The sequence below is a fragment of the Poecilia reticulata genome, linkage group LG9, assembly GCF_000633615.1.
Source record: "Poecilia reticulata strain Guanapo linkage group LG9, Guppy_female_1.0+MT, whole genome shotgun sequence".
In the NCBI taxonomy this organism is placed as follows: Eukaryota; Metazoa; Chordata; class Actinopteri; order Cyprinodontiformes; family Poeciliidae; genus Poecilia; species Poecilia reticulata.
In genome coordinates this window covers 27137391-27153931 of record NC_024339.1, presented here as the reverse complement: position 1 = coordinate 27153931, position 16541 = coordinate 27137391, and the positions used below count along the sequence as shown (strand labels likewise).

Here is a 16541-nt window from a genome sequence, read left to right as displayed (position 1 = left end):
TCAACCTCACAATCCCATCCCTCGCTCGTGCAAGGGCTTTTTTCTTTTTTTTCCACAAGCCTTAAGCTCTGTTCTCTGATTGGCTAAAGCACTTCACACAGACAGTCATTCACCTTGTGCCAAGGACTTGCAAGGCCAGCCACACTCTGCCATGCCAGCTCAGGTGAGGTGAGTATAGGCCATTCATGAGGGATCCTGGCAGGTTCAAGCCTTTCCTTTCAGACAGAGCTTATGTCATTCCTAACGCCATTCACTGCTGGTCATAAACGATAAATTTTGTTGTCTGTGGAAAGCTTTGATGATTGTTTAAATAGCATGGCTGATACAGGGGAACTGCACACACACAGACCCTAGGTTCCTACTTTGGGCTTAAAATATGGTTAAGTGTTTACTTTCCTTTTTTGAGTCCCAATAAATTTGAAAAAATTAAAAAGGATGAAGATGCAGGGTTAGTGGTGTGGTGTTGACCAATTACAAATCATTTATTTAAAAATATAAATTTTAATCTCTCACCTGGCAGTAGCAGTTTTTGCCGATTCCAATTTCTCACGAAGAACACTAAATTACAATAAAATATATATATTTTTTTGCTTTCAGATAAAAAGCTACCTGCCAGTGTTAAAAGTTACAATTAACCTGCATTTTCCTGACTTTTCTTTGCTCCTGCATCACAGTAACATGAGCTTAATCATCACAGATATTAAAATAGACCCGAGGATTTGGTATGAAGGGCACTCAGGGTCCATCCAATTGTTCAAATGTATTGTTAACATGCAGAGCTTGAATGCATGGCACTTGAAATGTATTCGCCTTCCAAGCAGCCTTTGGTGTATTGCAGTCACGGCTGCGATTTAATCTATTATAAAGCTCAAATTTCTATAGTAAGATAAAATATTTTCAAAAACTAGCCAAAGTTATAGAGCTGTGTCTCTCTCCATTCCTGGAAATCTGCAAACAAAGCAAAATCCTGCAGGTTGTGGGACAAAGGTATCTGTTCAAATTAAAGCCATCTGAAAAGCATTTTCAAATACATTCTTTGCTCTTTTTGTTTGACAAGTTATAGCTTTTTTGCTCAACTTGAAATGTTTTCTACAGGATCATTTCAAAATAAGAAACAGCTGGGTCCAAGCTAACATTTGAGACGAGAAAAGCTCTGATCTAGGGTTGCTTTTCTTGCAACCCTAGATTGCAAGAAATTGTTAAATTGATTTATTGGGAATATGGAAGAGCCTTAAGCAACTATTCCAGTGTAATTAGTTATTAATTATTCACTACCCACACCTTTAATAACTTCGACTGTCTATAGAAACTTACATTAGCATTTTGCACAATTACCAGAGAAAGTATGGGCCTCTGTGTTGGCCAATCACAGATCAGGTCTAGTCAAGCGTAAAATTGTTCAATTTCGATACATGGCTAATATCTTCGTGCATCTCTTAAAAAAACAAGCAAAAAAGTCAACAATAAATAAATAAAAAACTCAGACAGAAAGTCATCCAAATTCACAAACGCATATTGCTGAGAAAAGCAGAATACCTTTCAGATTAAGGTTAAAGGGAGTTTATGAATAGGTTGGAGCTTTTAATGGCCTAATATGGGGTATGAGTCAAAAGACAGAATTACCTTCATGACATGTCAGCAAGTTTTGTAAAGACCTGCTCATTAAATGTTCATTCCACTCAGGTGTGCTGGAGCGGGGATTCATCCAAAAGTTGCTGCAGACCTCTGGTGGTATCATGATGAAGCATCACCAGTGTCAGGACAAGAAAGAAAAAAAACAATCTTACTTACTTAAACTGAAATGTTATGCTTTGAAAAGTATGTGACAATTAAAACATAGAAACTGGTGCTCAGTGAAAAACGTTACAATATTTTCTGATAGAGATGATCGTCTATCTTGCGCTTCCAGAGATGGACGAGTTGGCGATGTCCACATACCCCACATTCTGTTCCCCAATAGCTTTATGTCTTATGTCCTTATTTAGATCTTTGGGGAAAAAAATGGCAGCTGGAGACAGATGCTGCTTGTTATCCAGCTCCTTCCATCCTGTCACGCTCTGGCAGGGTGATGGGTCTCTGTTCTGCTGGACTGCTGCAGGATTGGGCCTTTAAGCAACACTTAAGCAGATGCTTTTCTTTTATCGTGGAATGCAGCCTCTGTAGCTGAGCCCAAGCTGAGTGTTGAGTTTTTTTTGTTGTTTTCTTTACATGACAGGACCCCTGCCTCTTCCCTCTCTGCAGGGTTCGGGTGATTAGGGAGCTGATCCATTGGCATGGTCTCAGTGCATTAGTTAGAACAATATGTTTGTCGTCAGAGCTAAGCAATAAGTAATCTTGCATAATGCTAATACCAAGTCTGGGTGTGGAGCCGAAGTAGCAACAACAGTTTTGGGTGTGCTAATTGAAGGGCTTTGAGGATGCCCATTCAGTGCACTGCTTGATTCATAGACCAGATTAAAAATTTACTTTAGATTTGCTCTCTTCTCTCTTAATGCTTTGCAAATATGCACTTGTTAGCTTCATAACCCGTAATTGCGAAACCAGGTTTAGGGGAAAATCTCCAAAAAGGTCATGCTGAATTATTCATCCCTGCAGACGACCTCAGATAGTGTGCGACAAATGATTGGCAGGCTGATGAATCGTTGGAGGGAGTTCGACCGGCAGCGGAGTGTATCAGTAATCGGCAGCGGCGGTGACAATGAGCTGGGGAATCCAATCTGCTAATGGGCTTGATGGAGTGTGAAGTGTTAAAGGTGAGGCAGTCTCTTGCTGTGCGCCCTTTTAACTGAAGCCGCTCTTTATTTTGTCAGATGGAAGCTGCCGTGTGGTGACAGTAGCTCCAGCTGTGGTTGCTGAGGCGTTGGGCTTTATTAGAGAATAATTACTTCACTCTCCAGCTGATGTCTGTGACTTTGCTGGAGCCATTCTCTTCTAATTATACCACAGCTACCTTTTAAAAATGAGTTGTGTGGTTACACAGATTTTCTTTCTTTTTTTTTTTTTTTTTGTTTTGCTCTCCTGCCTCGAGCTCAAATTGTGGTGTTAGGAATTGTCAAGGTAAGCATTCTTTGCAGAAATAACAGCTGGTGTTGTTTTTACAGAGGAGAGAGGTACCGGCTTAACACGACAGCAGCCCTGCATGAAACAATTCATCATATCCAAGTTAGAGTTGCGTTGCTTCTGAGAAAGTTTGACTCGAGAAAGTTATGCTTTGCAAGTTTTGTTGTGTGAAAAGTTCACAAAATCTTCAGGTAAATGGCAAACAAAGACCTCCTGGTGAACCTCTTAAGACCAAATGAGTGATACTCACCCTGTCATCACATGGTAATCACCCAAACGCAATACGATGTCGGCCTCTGTAGGAATTCAAATCGCTGCGTTTGTTTCCAAACATGAGCCGTGAAAGGCGGCGCCATTGCATTGTGATGCATTTAGGGTTTCCGTCGGTTCTGGGAAAAGGCCGTCCAACTGTCCTCCCCACCCCGGGGCCCCGTAAGCTCTGCCTCCCAATGGAGCTGCTCTTCCAAATATAGGCCGATATTTAGTGTCTATAGCAGCTTAGTATTGATGTTGGTGCAGGTTTCCGCAGCAGATGTCCCGGTGCGTGATTCCCCTGATAGAGATTTATGGGAACGGTCCTGGAGCGTCTGACGGCCCGGAGGTCAAGGAAAGGGCGTTACACAAATCAATGGGATTAATATGATTGAGTTCTGATGGGTAATCCTTCTGGCTGTGGTGAAGCCGACAGAGATGAGCGGGATTATGGTGGTTTAGATGAACAAAAATAAAATAAATAAAAACACTGGTGGACTTTGGTTTTGCGTAATCTAAATTCCCTTCTCTAAAGAAGAACTTCCACCCTTCTGCTGTTTTTCTAATTACAGTGTACACATATTATCATTTTCATACCCGCAGCTGGTGACATCTACGTGATGAATAATGTTTGGAAAGGGATCCAGCTCTGCACTCTCCTGTGATCACTTGCCATCTGCCACATTAGCTTGGCTATAATCTACGGTGCGACACAGCAGTGTCATTGTGTTTGCGCTTCACGTTATTACACGGCCCCTGTATCTAGTTTATCGCATTTCTCCACAGCCTGGCCTCAATCCCAGCACTGCACCGAGAACAAAAAGATTCCTGAAACCTTGTGTCTGTGGATAATTAAAGCCAAGAGACAAGGGGATTAATTCATAATCCCTGTGAGTTTTTTTTTTTTTCCGTAGACCTGCAGTGCCGTCTCTACGACGACCACTGCACCCGGGGGGAAATGGGCCCTCGGTGTTAACCGGGCTGTACATTATCACTCTTTACTGTTTAGGTTTGCACTCATTTCAGTCTCTTCATCACTGGTAGAACCATTCACCTTACGGAGAACGCTTGTGCTTTATTTGGACAGAGCTTGCAAAAGTATTCTATATATGTCCCTTTTATATATATATCCCTTCAATTTCACATCTCATTCTGTTATATTACTGTATTTTATATGGGGGGGAGGGGTTCATGTGTTAAACCAACACAAAGGGCCACATAATTGTGAAGGGGAAGTAGTGCATTAATCAAATAAAGAGCCAATGGTGCTAAGGTCGCTGTCGAGGAGCTGCTGAAAGTTAAAATCTAAAGTCTCGTTTGATGTTTGCCACGAGCCAGTAGGAGATTTTAAAGTGCTTTTAGTCGAGCTAAGTTTTCTCATCCTGCATCTCATATTTGTAATACAATTCTGAATAACTTCAGTTCTTTTGAAAATAAAAATATGACGACCTAGAAGCCAGAGATGTCATCATAACTACATTAAAGATGTACTTTTACATTTTCTAAGCAGCATCTGATTGTTTTTATTTTTGTTTTGGACATCAGAGTGCCAGGGTGATGAGAGATGGAAAATTCACCAATTGGCTTCAATGTCACACATAGGCTACTCGTAATAAATATATCATCCAATTTTTTTAAAAGCAGACTGGACTGAGCCAAGTAGGCGACAGAGCTAACATGGTCAGTTCAGACGAGGCCAAACGTAAACTTGTTAGGCTTCACTCAAAATGCTACATGCGGCAGAAGCAAACACACCAAACACGCCTTCAGTAGAGTGACACATGGTGGTGGTGGCAGCATCATGCTGTGGGGATGTTTTTCTTCAGCTGAGACAGAAAAGTTGGTAATTGTTGATGGGAAGATGGATGAAGCTGAAGTTCTGTGAGAAAAGCTGAGTGGCTCAGTCAAAGTCCAGACCTAAATCCAACTGGGAATCTGTTGCAAGACTTGAAGATTGCTGTTCACAGATGCTCTCCTTCCAGTCTGAGTGAGCTTTCCCAAAGAAATGACAAATAGTTCTGGCTCTGAGTGTGCAAAGCTGGTAGCAAATACTTAGATATAAATGCTATTGAATAATTAATCTATTGAATAATGTGTGATAACGCAATCTCTTGGGGGGAGTAGGGGAACACATATGGTTCCTTATTTAATCACTTCATTGAATACTGTTCAACATTTCAGAGATTTCTTCTCTACACGTGCAGCTTCGGTACTCTCTGTTCATTTCAGCTTTTCTTGGAATCAAAGGACTTTAAGATAAAAAAGAAAATTTTATTCTGCAGGGACCCCATCCATCCTTTGTAGAATAACATCTGGTCGCTTCTCCATGTGATTTTTTTTTTTTTTTTTTTTTTTGAAGATTGCTCTATGAGCGCTGGCTGCCTGCAGTCAGGTTTGTGTCTCAGATTTGGTCATTTACTGTTCTTTGAACCACTTTACCTCTGGAATTCAGACCCGTCCTCCATACATGCCCCCTCTTGCGCCTTTTCTTATTGCTGTCATTAACCTCTTATCCTTTCGTTATGTGCTACGTCCTCTGTAGCTTGCAGGGTGGCTGGAAGTTGTTTGCATTGAACAAAGTTGATTCCAGAAAGTTTTCATCACACTTCTTCGGTTTAAAGGGACTTCAGCCAGATTTTTCTCTCCATTTCATTCTTCCTCTCTCGACGTGGACCATCTGTGTCTCCATGTGCAGATAGTCGAGCACAATTTGGTTTGCAAATGCATGGATTCTAAGGCATTAATCAATCAGCCGGGGTTTGGAATTTTCCAATTTTCCTAAAATTGGTTGATTGATGAGCGGTAGGTCTGGATTTTTATTTTAGTTTCCGTCTGTTCATTAAGTATATCAAAACTCCTACAATTTTCAGTCAGTAAATCCCACAACCAACTGTATTCTAATGTAAAATAAAAGAAAAGGTTGGGGACAAATTCTCTGATATTTAAATGGGGATGATTCTGTAATTGATTCATTTTCAGTTTGATTCAGGACTCCTCTACTTAGAAGAGGTATAGCATCTAAACTACGAAGTAGGATATTAAATAAAACTTCATTGAAGTATCTCTACTAAAACTTAACCAAATACAATAAATTGTCCACATGTGTGTGTTTGGCAGTGGAGAAAGCTTGTGCAAGGGCGACATTATGATTAGGACAACTACCAAAGAGCACCTCATTAACCCAAATTTAATTGCACCCCTGGGTTTTTCTGGCTTTCCACCAAACTGACTGACCAAACAGGCATGCAGAGACCTGTCATTTTCCACTTTGCTGCACATCTGCCTTTCCTATTCAGAACCGTGCTGTGGGCAGAGGGGATGTGTCTCTTTCCACTAATTTCTTCTCTACTAGATGTCCTCTACTTTTCAGAAATGAATCGTTTGCCCTCGCCCTTCCTCCCCTTTCCACGTTCCTAGAGAAAACTCCCCCACCTTCTCAAACCAAACTCCTGCATACAAACTGAGCCATAAATCCTGAAAACACGCTGCTGTTAAAAGCCTGTAAACTTGAGCACCCCGTCTCTGTGGCGAAGGCTTCAGCAAAGGAGCGCTTAGTAGGAAATCTAATAGCTCACATTCCTCATAAAGTGGGACTGTTTGGTTATTTTCCACCTCCTTGGCCTAATTAAAGAGCTGCTACTCGTTCAAGGTGCCCCATATCCTTCCAAGGAGGCAATGTCAGCATGTCATTGTTTCACATAGTGCCGAGAAAATTTATTTCCCCACTTACAGATTTTCTTGGGGTTGTTTCTCTTCAGATAATCAAACCTCCTTTTGTTAAATCTTGATCTTACTGTAATGAACCACTTTACTGTGCAGTTTCGCTAGCACTGTAAATCAAATCTGATCATTAAATCATTAACTCAAATCTGTTGAATCATCAAGTCACTTATCCTTGAAGCATGAACTAGGATAAAAGAACACACTTTTGTGGAATTTCAAGAAAAATTTGTTTTAAAGAAATTCAAGAACTATAAGGAACAAATACATCAGCATGTGTCGGTCTGCTAAACGTCACCAAGCCTTTTCTGTAGCTTTTTGACTCCTGAAAACTATTATCAAGAAGCCGTAGAACAGTGGTGAACCTTCCTGGGGTGTCGACTGACCAAAATTACCCCAAGAACACAATGACTGTTTATTTAGGAAGAACCCAGAACCTCATCTGAAACCGTCCAGGCCTCGCTTGCCTCAGAAACCATGAAAAAGTCCAGCCATTAGTTTGTCACCTTAAGCTCAAGTATGCTTATTCAGCAGGATGACGATCGAAGGACCGTCATGGCTCCGAAGCCATCCATCTCTGGATGGCTCATTAACAGAACAAAAAACACCTCAAAATAAAGGTTTTATATTGGCCTAGTCAAAGTCTGGATTTAAATCCAACAGAAGTGCTGCATCATCACTTAAACAACTTGTTTGCGCTCAAAAACATTCTAATGTGGCTTAATGTAAACAATTCTGCAAAGAGTAGACCAAAAGATATCTTATCTAGATCTCTCAAACACACTACAAGGGTGTCACAACCAGTAGGGGGAGATTACTTTCTCACACACAGAGATTGCTTTGATTAGATTTTTTTTCCTGAAATGTAAAATTGGTTGCTATTTGCTTTTGGGTTTACTCAGGTTGTCTCCGTCTGATTTTTAATATTTGCTTGATCATCTGAAACATTTAGGTATGTCCAAAATGTCTGACTGTACCTGATTCTGATGCTTCTTCTTCACCAAGCTAAGGTGTTTGAAGATATAATATTAATTGTTTGCTGGTTAACATCTAAGCTGAGTTTCAGCACCAGTGTTGCAGAAAGCAATGCAATTCACATGGCGTGTAAAATGTTGTTCTCTTTTCTTCCTGTAGCTGAACCGAGATACGGCTGCCCTGGAAACCAAAGCAACACACTGCTGACCCGCAGCTCTAATTTTATTTCTCTGCAAGGAAAGCGTAAACAGAACTGAGTCAAATAAAGAAAAGTGTATATTCGCATCTGTGTGCCTTGACTGCGTGCAGCCTGCTCGATCTGAAGTGACTGAGTGATGCCTCGCTCTGTTTTAACCCCGATTCTGTTTGTCTGTTTCAGCTGCCTTTCTGGGAGACATTGCTTTGGATGAAGAGGACTTGAAATCTTTTAAGGTGGACCGAATCATTGATTTGGCTCAGAGAACCGTCCAGACCATAAATCACACAGATGCAGGTAATGACAGTAAGAACCCACTGGACTAAAGAGACAAAATGGCAACAATGTTTGGGATCATTGCTCTAAATCAAATTGTGTGAAATAACCATAATTGCTACACTGCTGGTTTCTGCCTGTGGCATTGTGTTGTCTGAGGACATCCTGCTGCATCTGTCAAGCCACTCGGATCCTCTCCACCCTGCAGCCATGTATGTGTGTGTGTGTGCCAGGTTTTTATATCCTTATGGGAACCTATTTCTGTCTACAATGTGGGGTTATGTGGATCATTGCTCCTGGTGGGGACATTCTCTTGGTCCCCATGATGGAAATTGTTGTTTTTGGGTTGGTGGTTAGGTCTGTGATGGTTAGGTTTAGGGTGATGGTTAAGGATAGGATTATGGTAAGGGTTAGGCTGTAGAAATTAATGGAAGTCAATGTGAAGTCCCCACAAGTGATGAAAACACGACTGTGTGTGTTTTAAGCCCTCTTTATAAATGTGCCTAAAGACGGGTTATCGGCACACATTGCTACACCTCTAAGATGAAGTTTAAGAATAATTGCAGGGCTTTGTGGAGCTGAATAAAAAATAACAGCTGTGAGTCAAAGCAGACCAGAGGCTTTGCTGCTCTGTACGATCCAGGCGAACAGGAACCAACAAGTGTGTCCAAGTCGGCGTCTGTGTTTGAACAGGGCTAGTTTGTTGTTCTTTTGATTTTGCTAACAGGCATGTAGAGCGAGAGGGACTCATTGAAAGATTAAGAATATATTGCAACATCTTAAAATATTACCTTGAGGGTTGATTTGTGGCGTGAACGGGAATCCCTCAGTCACAGAACTGGAGCAGAGACAGACTGTCAGTACGCAAGAGAGCTGGTTAGTCACAGCACATTTCATTTTTATGTAGTGAAAAGCTACTCTAATTTTCAGAATGAGCATCTATCAGCTGCAGTTTTCCATAAAATACATCAAAATGTGAGAGCAGCATTTCGTAACAGTAATGTTTCGTGGCTTGCTGTTAGCATTAGTCATTTTACTGTCTACAGTACTAATGCCCCTAGAAAGTCTCCGTATTTTAAAGTGGAATGTCATGCAACAGACCAACATACACTACTGCATCACTCTGAAATGGAAGGAAAGGGCTGTGTTCAGGTTACTTATTAATGCAGGAAGTGTGATGTGCATTTGAGTTTAAATAAAATCCAGGGTTATCCATCTAAACTGTACAGAAGGGAATTGGAGCCACTTTAAACTCAGAATGATGGTTATAGTCTCGGAGTTTTCTGATATCAAAAATCAAAATTCTGAGGAAAAAAAAAGTCAGAAAACTTTTTTTTTTTTTCTAGTGGCCCTAATTTTCTGTATAATTGACAGACTAAGAAAGCCCACCATGTGTTGACATTTTAAAATGTATGTGGATGTAATGTAGCAGGATGTAAACAAGTTCAAGCAGCCTGAATTAAGACGGTAAGTGAAATTTGGAGAACAATTTCCTGTGTTTTTGACACTAAATGCATAAAGGACATGATATGTACGAAATAGATTTCACGCTTCATCAGTTGCATATAATAATAGTATTAATAACAATAATAAAAAAACAGCTATTACAATTGGTTTTTGTCCATGCTTTGTCTCTGCATGTTTTATCAGTGAACTGAGATGATTTGCCTGTTAACATTTTTCCACAACGTGTGCACAAGTGAACGTGCTAATTGTTCTCACCAGGCGGCCAGCATGGATTTCTGCAGACTGAGCTGCAGCAGAATAGATTTGTCCTTTACAGATTGTATAAAGGACAAATCAAATTGAAAGGAAATCAGGAGTTTCATAGTGCTTCTAAAGCTGCTGCTACAAATGAACAATCTCATAAGGGATGACCCAGCCCTTTGTGAAGATTTAAGTGAACAGTGACTGTTTTGATTTTGTGGTGGATGAGAAAAAAAAAGAGACAAAGGGGCGTTTGTGTCACTCGTTAAAATGATCCCTTTTTATAAACAACTCTAGGATGGGAAGAAATACTGTAATTGGCTTTCTCAGCAGTTTTTCAGTCTTGCTCATCAGACTCCCATCAGTTTCCCCTCCTACACAGAATACTGGGTTTTTTTAAAATTATTTCTTCTGTTTCAACAATGTGTTGTTTTCTCATGAAGGTTATTCAGAGTCAACTTTTAAAAGATATATATTTTTTTATTTGCTGTTTTAGGACTAAAAAAACAAACATAATCACACATTCTCTTCAATCCATTACGCTGGGATTTTATGACAAACACAAAATAATGCGTACTTGTGAAATGTAACAGAAATGACTCAAGGTTTTTTAAATTTTTCTTTCTAATAAATATAAGGTATTGGTTTCTGCTACAATAAAATATTTTGGAGTATGTCTCTACTAGATTAGGTCATTCACAAACTGGAAATTGTTCCCTTTTTCTTTGCAGACCTGTTAGCTCTTAGGTCTGGAATTTGACTAGGCCAGTGCCATTAATGTGCTTGGACCTAATCTATTCCATCATATCCCTGGCTTATTTTAATTCAACCAAGAAGTTTGTTTCTGAAAAGAAATCTCTGCACTTGATGCTCTATACAACAATGCAAAAGAAACATTACTTTGAAAAAGAAAGTGTCTTGTTGTTTGTTTTGCATTTTTATATACATAAAAAAATCACCTTGAAAGATTGTGTAAGTTGATTATTTTTTATTTTTCACAATTGCAGAACAATTTAAAAAAATTTTTTTGGTGATGTTTTGAGATTGGGAGGCCTCTTTTCCATTACCCTAATCTTTAGCACAGTTTCCCTGAGACTCAAGTGAAGTGGGTCACATCAGAACATTAACATTACTTCCAATCAGACGAAACATGTAGTCAATAATAAATTATTACTTTAAGCTTAGTTATGCAATTGAGTTTCCCATCCATCCTCATGATGCCGGAGAAGAAAAGGTGAAACTGCCTCAAGCTAGGTATGCTAACCTTAGTGGATGCTATTAAAAAAAACTTGAGGCTGAAATTGCTGCCAAAGTTGGATCAAAGTATAACGCTGTGAATACTTATGTAAATTAGATTTTTTTTTTTTTTTTTTGCTTTTCTGTTTTTATTAAATTTGCAAAAGATGCAATAAAAAATGTCCACATTGTCATAATGAGGTATTTTACACAATTTGGTTTAAGGCTGCAACATAACAAAATTTGGAAAATGTGAAGCGCTGTGAATATTTTCTGGATAGACCTTATACACAGATCGAATCAGAAAAGAAATGTTTCTTTTGTTAATCTTCATTTTTAGGTTGGGGCTCGGTCTCCATGGTAACGTTCGTCTCTGAGTGACATTAAAATAGTGAAATTAATTTGCCTTCTCTCATATTAACATAAAGAAGGGTGCGTGCGAAGGGAGGAACAGTGCTGTTTGAAGAACATGCCTCTTTAATTAAGGAAAAGTCAGAATTTAAAATGAAAACTAATTACGCAGCTTGAAAGCGTCAAGGATTCAAAGAGTCTCTTTGAATAAATGCTCAATAAACTTTCACTATTGTCTCTATGGAAAGTGTTGGTTAGTTTTTGCTGGTTCAATTAATCGAAGGATTGTTTTGTTGTCTTGTTTTGTTTAAATCCACAGATTCAGTCAGTAGCAGTGATCCAAACAGAGAGGCTGCACAGCGCAGGAAAAGGGCTGCCACCTCCAGACCTGAGCGCGTTTGGCCTGAGGGGGTCATCCCCTATGTCATCAGTGGCAACTTCAGTGGTAGGCAACAACAACTGACTTATAGTGATCATTTGTAATGCTTAAGAGGTAAATTAAATCATGTTTCAGTTATTTATTTATTTATTTTTTGCCATATGATTTATCAGTAGCTATTGTAAACAAAAAGGAGAAATGTGTGGCTTATGTTAAAGGCTTTGACCTGCTCATAAAGATATTGTCAAATTCGTATTTCTGTTTAAGAATTTATAAAAAAAAGTTCTAATATTGAAGTGTTTAGTATGGTTAGTGCTGCTAGGAGAACAAAAAGAACACAATCTGAGTGTGTATTTTAAAAAGACTAAACATTTCAACAGAGGTTGAAACATAAAGTGATTAGACAGAGCACTCTTTTTTTAACCTTCCTGTTATCGACTGAAAGTCTTGCTCTCTCCCTCTGGTTTCTTAAAGCCTTTGAGCGTCTTCTGACTTCACTTAAACATCTCATTGATGCTAAAAGGTAGATACTTTTGAGTCTTCAGTGAGTAGCGGCATCCACACTGAAGAGTGCTTACCGATATTGGTCAACAATTTCCTACTTGGAAACAGTCTTTGTTCGTTCAGCTGTGCTTTCTCACCCCCTCTGTGGTCCTTTTCAGGCAGCCAGCGAGCTATTTTCCGCCAAGCCATGCGGCACTGGGAGAAGCACACCTGCGTGACCTTTATAGAGAGGACCCAGGAGGAGAGCTATATTGTCTTCACTTACCGTCCATGCGGGTGAGTCAGTGGGGTTTTCAGCTTGCTCATGTAGGAACTTAACAATGCTCATGCTACAAGCATTCGGTATGCACAGCTAATTATTTTTGCGGGCGAGTACTCCTCCTTGTCTCCTGCTCAGCAGCCTCGTCGCTTCCCTCTGTCTGCAGTCTCTCTGCAGTCGGGGAGGTGCTGTTTAGCCCACTGACAGCTCTGAAAGTGACAGTCCTTTCAGTGAGCAGGAATTTCCGGTGCCTCTTCAATGAACTTCAGGACTTGCTGAGTGTCTCTGTGTCATTCATGGCGTACAGGACGGAGCAGAAGGAGGACATGTCCTGTCAGTGTTTTTTCTTTTCTCAGGGGAGGTGCTCATTGTGTTGTTGCTATGCGACTGCTGTCGATCTGTTTAGACACGCAAGGGTTTTTTCTTTTTTTTTTGGTTTCCTGATGATTATTTTCTCATTAAATCTTTTAAAACATACCATATTTTTAGCAAAAGAGGCCTTGGCCAACCTCAACCCACAAGCCATTACGCCATTCGCCTCTTTGGACTGATTTTTATCATTCAACATCAACAGTCCAAATAAGAGCAGATGCAGCTCCTGAAACTGAACTTCACCAGCTGACTGCGAGTTGCCATTTTTAGCCTGTTAGCTGGCCTTTCAAGCAACAAGGATGACATTATCCGCAGGCAGCGGCGGTTAGCAGTGGGAAAGCTCGACTCTGCTGCATATTCAGCAGGCCCCCATCTGTCCTGTGCAAAGTTCAAGGCGTGTCTCAAGAGAGCCCGGGCTGGCTTGCAGTAATTAGAGAGCGGCTGTCTGGCCCTCTGAGCCACGATATGTGTGCCTGTCCTGCAGACTCCCACAGTGAACCTTTCATGTCACGGTGAGGTGGAGAGCCGCAGGCAGCCAGGTTCTGGTGCCACGCTCAATTTTTATTTTTTTTATTTCTCAGGCAGATGAATGAGTGTCGCACCTGTGTGCATGCACGATGGGTCACCTTACCTGGAGGTTGTTGAGCTGTTCCTAATCAACTTTCATTGGAGTCATTACAGAGTAAATGTCTTGTGTTATCCTTCATTTCTTCATACTTTGCTTCTAAGCACCCAGACTGCCTGGTAATCTTCTAAATATGGTAATTCTTCAGACTTTCTGGACCTTTTGGATCCAGAATTGAAATTTCCTCTCTACTAAATATTCCACAGTCAACTATTAGTGGTATTGTAGCAAAATGTAAGACAGCAACTCAACCATGAAGTGGAAAGTCCTGTAAAATCACAGGGCTTGCGGATGCCTGCGGACAGCAACTTTCTGGTGACTTTAAAGCTGCAGACCGCCGAACTTCTATTGGTTTTAAGATTAGCCCCAGAACCATCTTCATAGAGAGCTTCATATAATGAGAGCAGCTGCATCTGAGCCTTATATTGGCTAATGCAACACAGAGCACTGGATGCAGTGGCACATTTTGATCAATTTTATGCACCTGACTTTGTGGGAACAATTTGAGGTTGACCTCTTCCTGCTGCAACATGATTGCAAGGTCCATAAAGTAATAGAAGAATGGGTTCGGTGTGGAGGAACTTGACTGAGCCTTGACCTCCATAGAATACCTTTGGGATGAATTGGAAACTGGCGATCTTGTCCAACATCAGTGTCGGACCTCAGAAATGAAATGGGCCTCAGGAACAATGGTACGACATTAAGAAAAGCTCACTCGGAAATGTCATGAACAGCTTTCCCAGAGGAGTCGAAACATGAAACTGATGTGCATTTGCTTCAAGGCGTTTTACAGTGACGGTTTCTTATTTTCCCATACCTGCTTGGAAAGAAAGTATGTACACGTTCATCCATTTGCACAGTGATGAACAGAAGTAACAAACGCCTGAGCTGTTAGAGACACAATCCTTTTGTTTCTCCTGGTATCCATTCAACTTGTTAATAATTATTTTATCCCTGAAGCATAGAGTTCTGGTATTTTAATGTTTGTCTTGGCTTGTGTGTGTATGTGATGATTCATAGATGCTGCTCCTACGTGGGTCGCCGAGGAGGAGGCCCCCAGGCCATATCCATTGGTAAAAACTGTGACAAATTTGGCATTGTGGTGCACGAGCTGGGACACGTCATCGGCTTCTGGCACGAACACACGCGGCCTGATAGAGACGAACACGTCAGCATCATCAGGGACAACATCCAGCCAGGTAGAGGAGCACGGACCTCGCCTAGGAATGTTCCCACAGTCTCTCACAAAATCCCCATCTCCTATTTTTCCATACGTAGAGAGAGTGAACTAAGTTGCAAAACAGAAAAGAAGAAAAAATGCGTAGAGATTTGCTGGAGTTTTACATGTTTACATATGTGTTCTTAGATCTGCTTTGGCACATATAAAAGTGATCTCACCTTTGACACACTTACTGATTTACAGTCTGACTCTGTTTCATAACTTTTTTTTTTCTTCTCTCTCTCTCTCTCCCTCAGGGCAGGAGTATAACTTCTTGAAGATGGAGCCAGGAGAGGTGGACTCTTTGGGAGAAGTCTATGACTTTGATAGCATCATGCATTACGCCAGGAACACATTCTCCAGGTAGGCGCCAGGCGAAGTCCATCCCCCTATGACTCAAGCACAAATATTAGTCTCAGATAAAGTCAGACTGAGCGGTTTCTCCGCTCAGCTCTACGCTTTTAACCCAGTGCCCTGTTTTCCATTTCAGCGCATATCGCTGAAAGACTTGTCTCGATCTGTAACGCACCAGCTCTGTGTCCACAGGCTACTGCTGAGTAATCTGGCAAAATTCCCAAATCTTGGGAAAAGGCAATAATGGAACTCTTAGTTCTTCTCTAGTAATAAATCATGAGCAAAACACGCTTTTTGAGGTAATCCTGCTTTTTCAAAAAAGCCCCCTTTGTTTCTTCAAAGTCAGTTTGGATCCGAGTGTTTGCTTCTCAGCCTTACTTCCTGTAATAAACAAGTGTTGGGGGTGGGGGGGGGGAATATCTTTGAATCTAAGTAGAGGATGTTAAAAACTTTCGATGTGAAACAAGGATCCCACTTTGTTTCTGAATCTGGTTTTTGACCTTTTTTCCTTACGCAGCATTTCCTATGGGAGAACACTAATGTGATTCATTCAGTATTTTGACAAACTCAAGTTACATATGTGTCTGGAATTACAAGCACATAGGTTAAAGTGAAATTTAATGAGAAATTGGATTTGTCTGGATCCATTTACCACTTCCCTGTTTTCAACTCCTCAGTGCTTGACAAAAGTTTTCACACCCTTGAACTTTTTTTTTTGTGCTTTTTCACATTACAACTCCTGGAACGTGAAGCTCCATCCCAATCTCAAACTTTTTACCAACACCTTCAAATCAACTCTGAGCAGCTTCTAAAAAATAACTCGCTGCACGTTGCTGCCACTACATTGTTTTCACAGTGAGGATGGTGTGTTTTGGATTTAGGTCACCTTCATCTTCTTCCTCAAGCATGCTCTCTTGCTCTCTCTCACCTTTACGGCTTGTTGAAAACCGCAAACATAGTGCGTTACTAGTTAGAGCTGGGTGATAAATCTTTTTTTTTTTTTTTATCATTCTAATTCTATATTTTATAAAAAATAAATTTTGGGAAAATCAGGAT

At 40.5% G+C, this 16541-nt stretch overlaps 1 protein-coding gene across 1 annotated transcript in view; it reads left to right on the top strand.

Moving 5' to 3' along the window:
* bmp1a (bone morphogenetic protein 1a) overlaps positions 1 to 16541 on the top strand; it is a 39076-nt gene that overhangs the window by 3997 nt on the left and 18538 nt on the right. The window contains exons 2-6 of the mRNA XM_008419015.2: positions 8387 to 8500; positions 12093 to 12218; positions 12815 to 12932; positions 14933 to 15111; positions 15389 to 15494. Coding sequence (XP_008417237.1) covers positions 8387 to 8500; positions 12093 to 12218; positions 12815 to 12932; positions 14933 to 15111; positions 15389 to 15494 — 643 coding nt within the window. The remainder of the gene's footprint in view (positions 1 to 8386; positions 8501 to 12092; positions 12219 to 12814; positions 12933 to 14932; positions 15112 to 15388; positions 15495 to 16541) is intronic.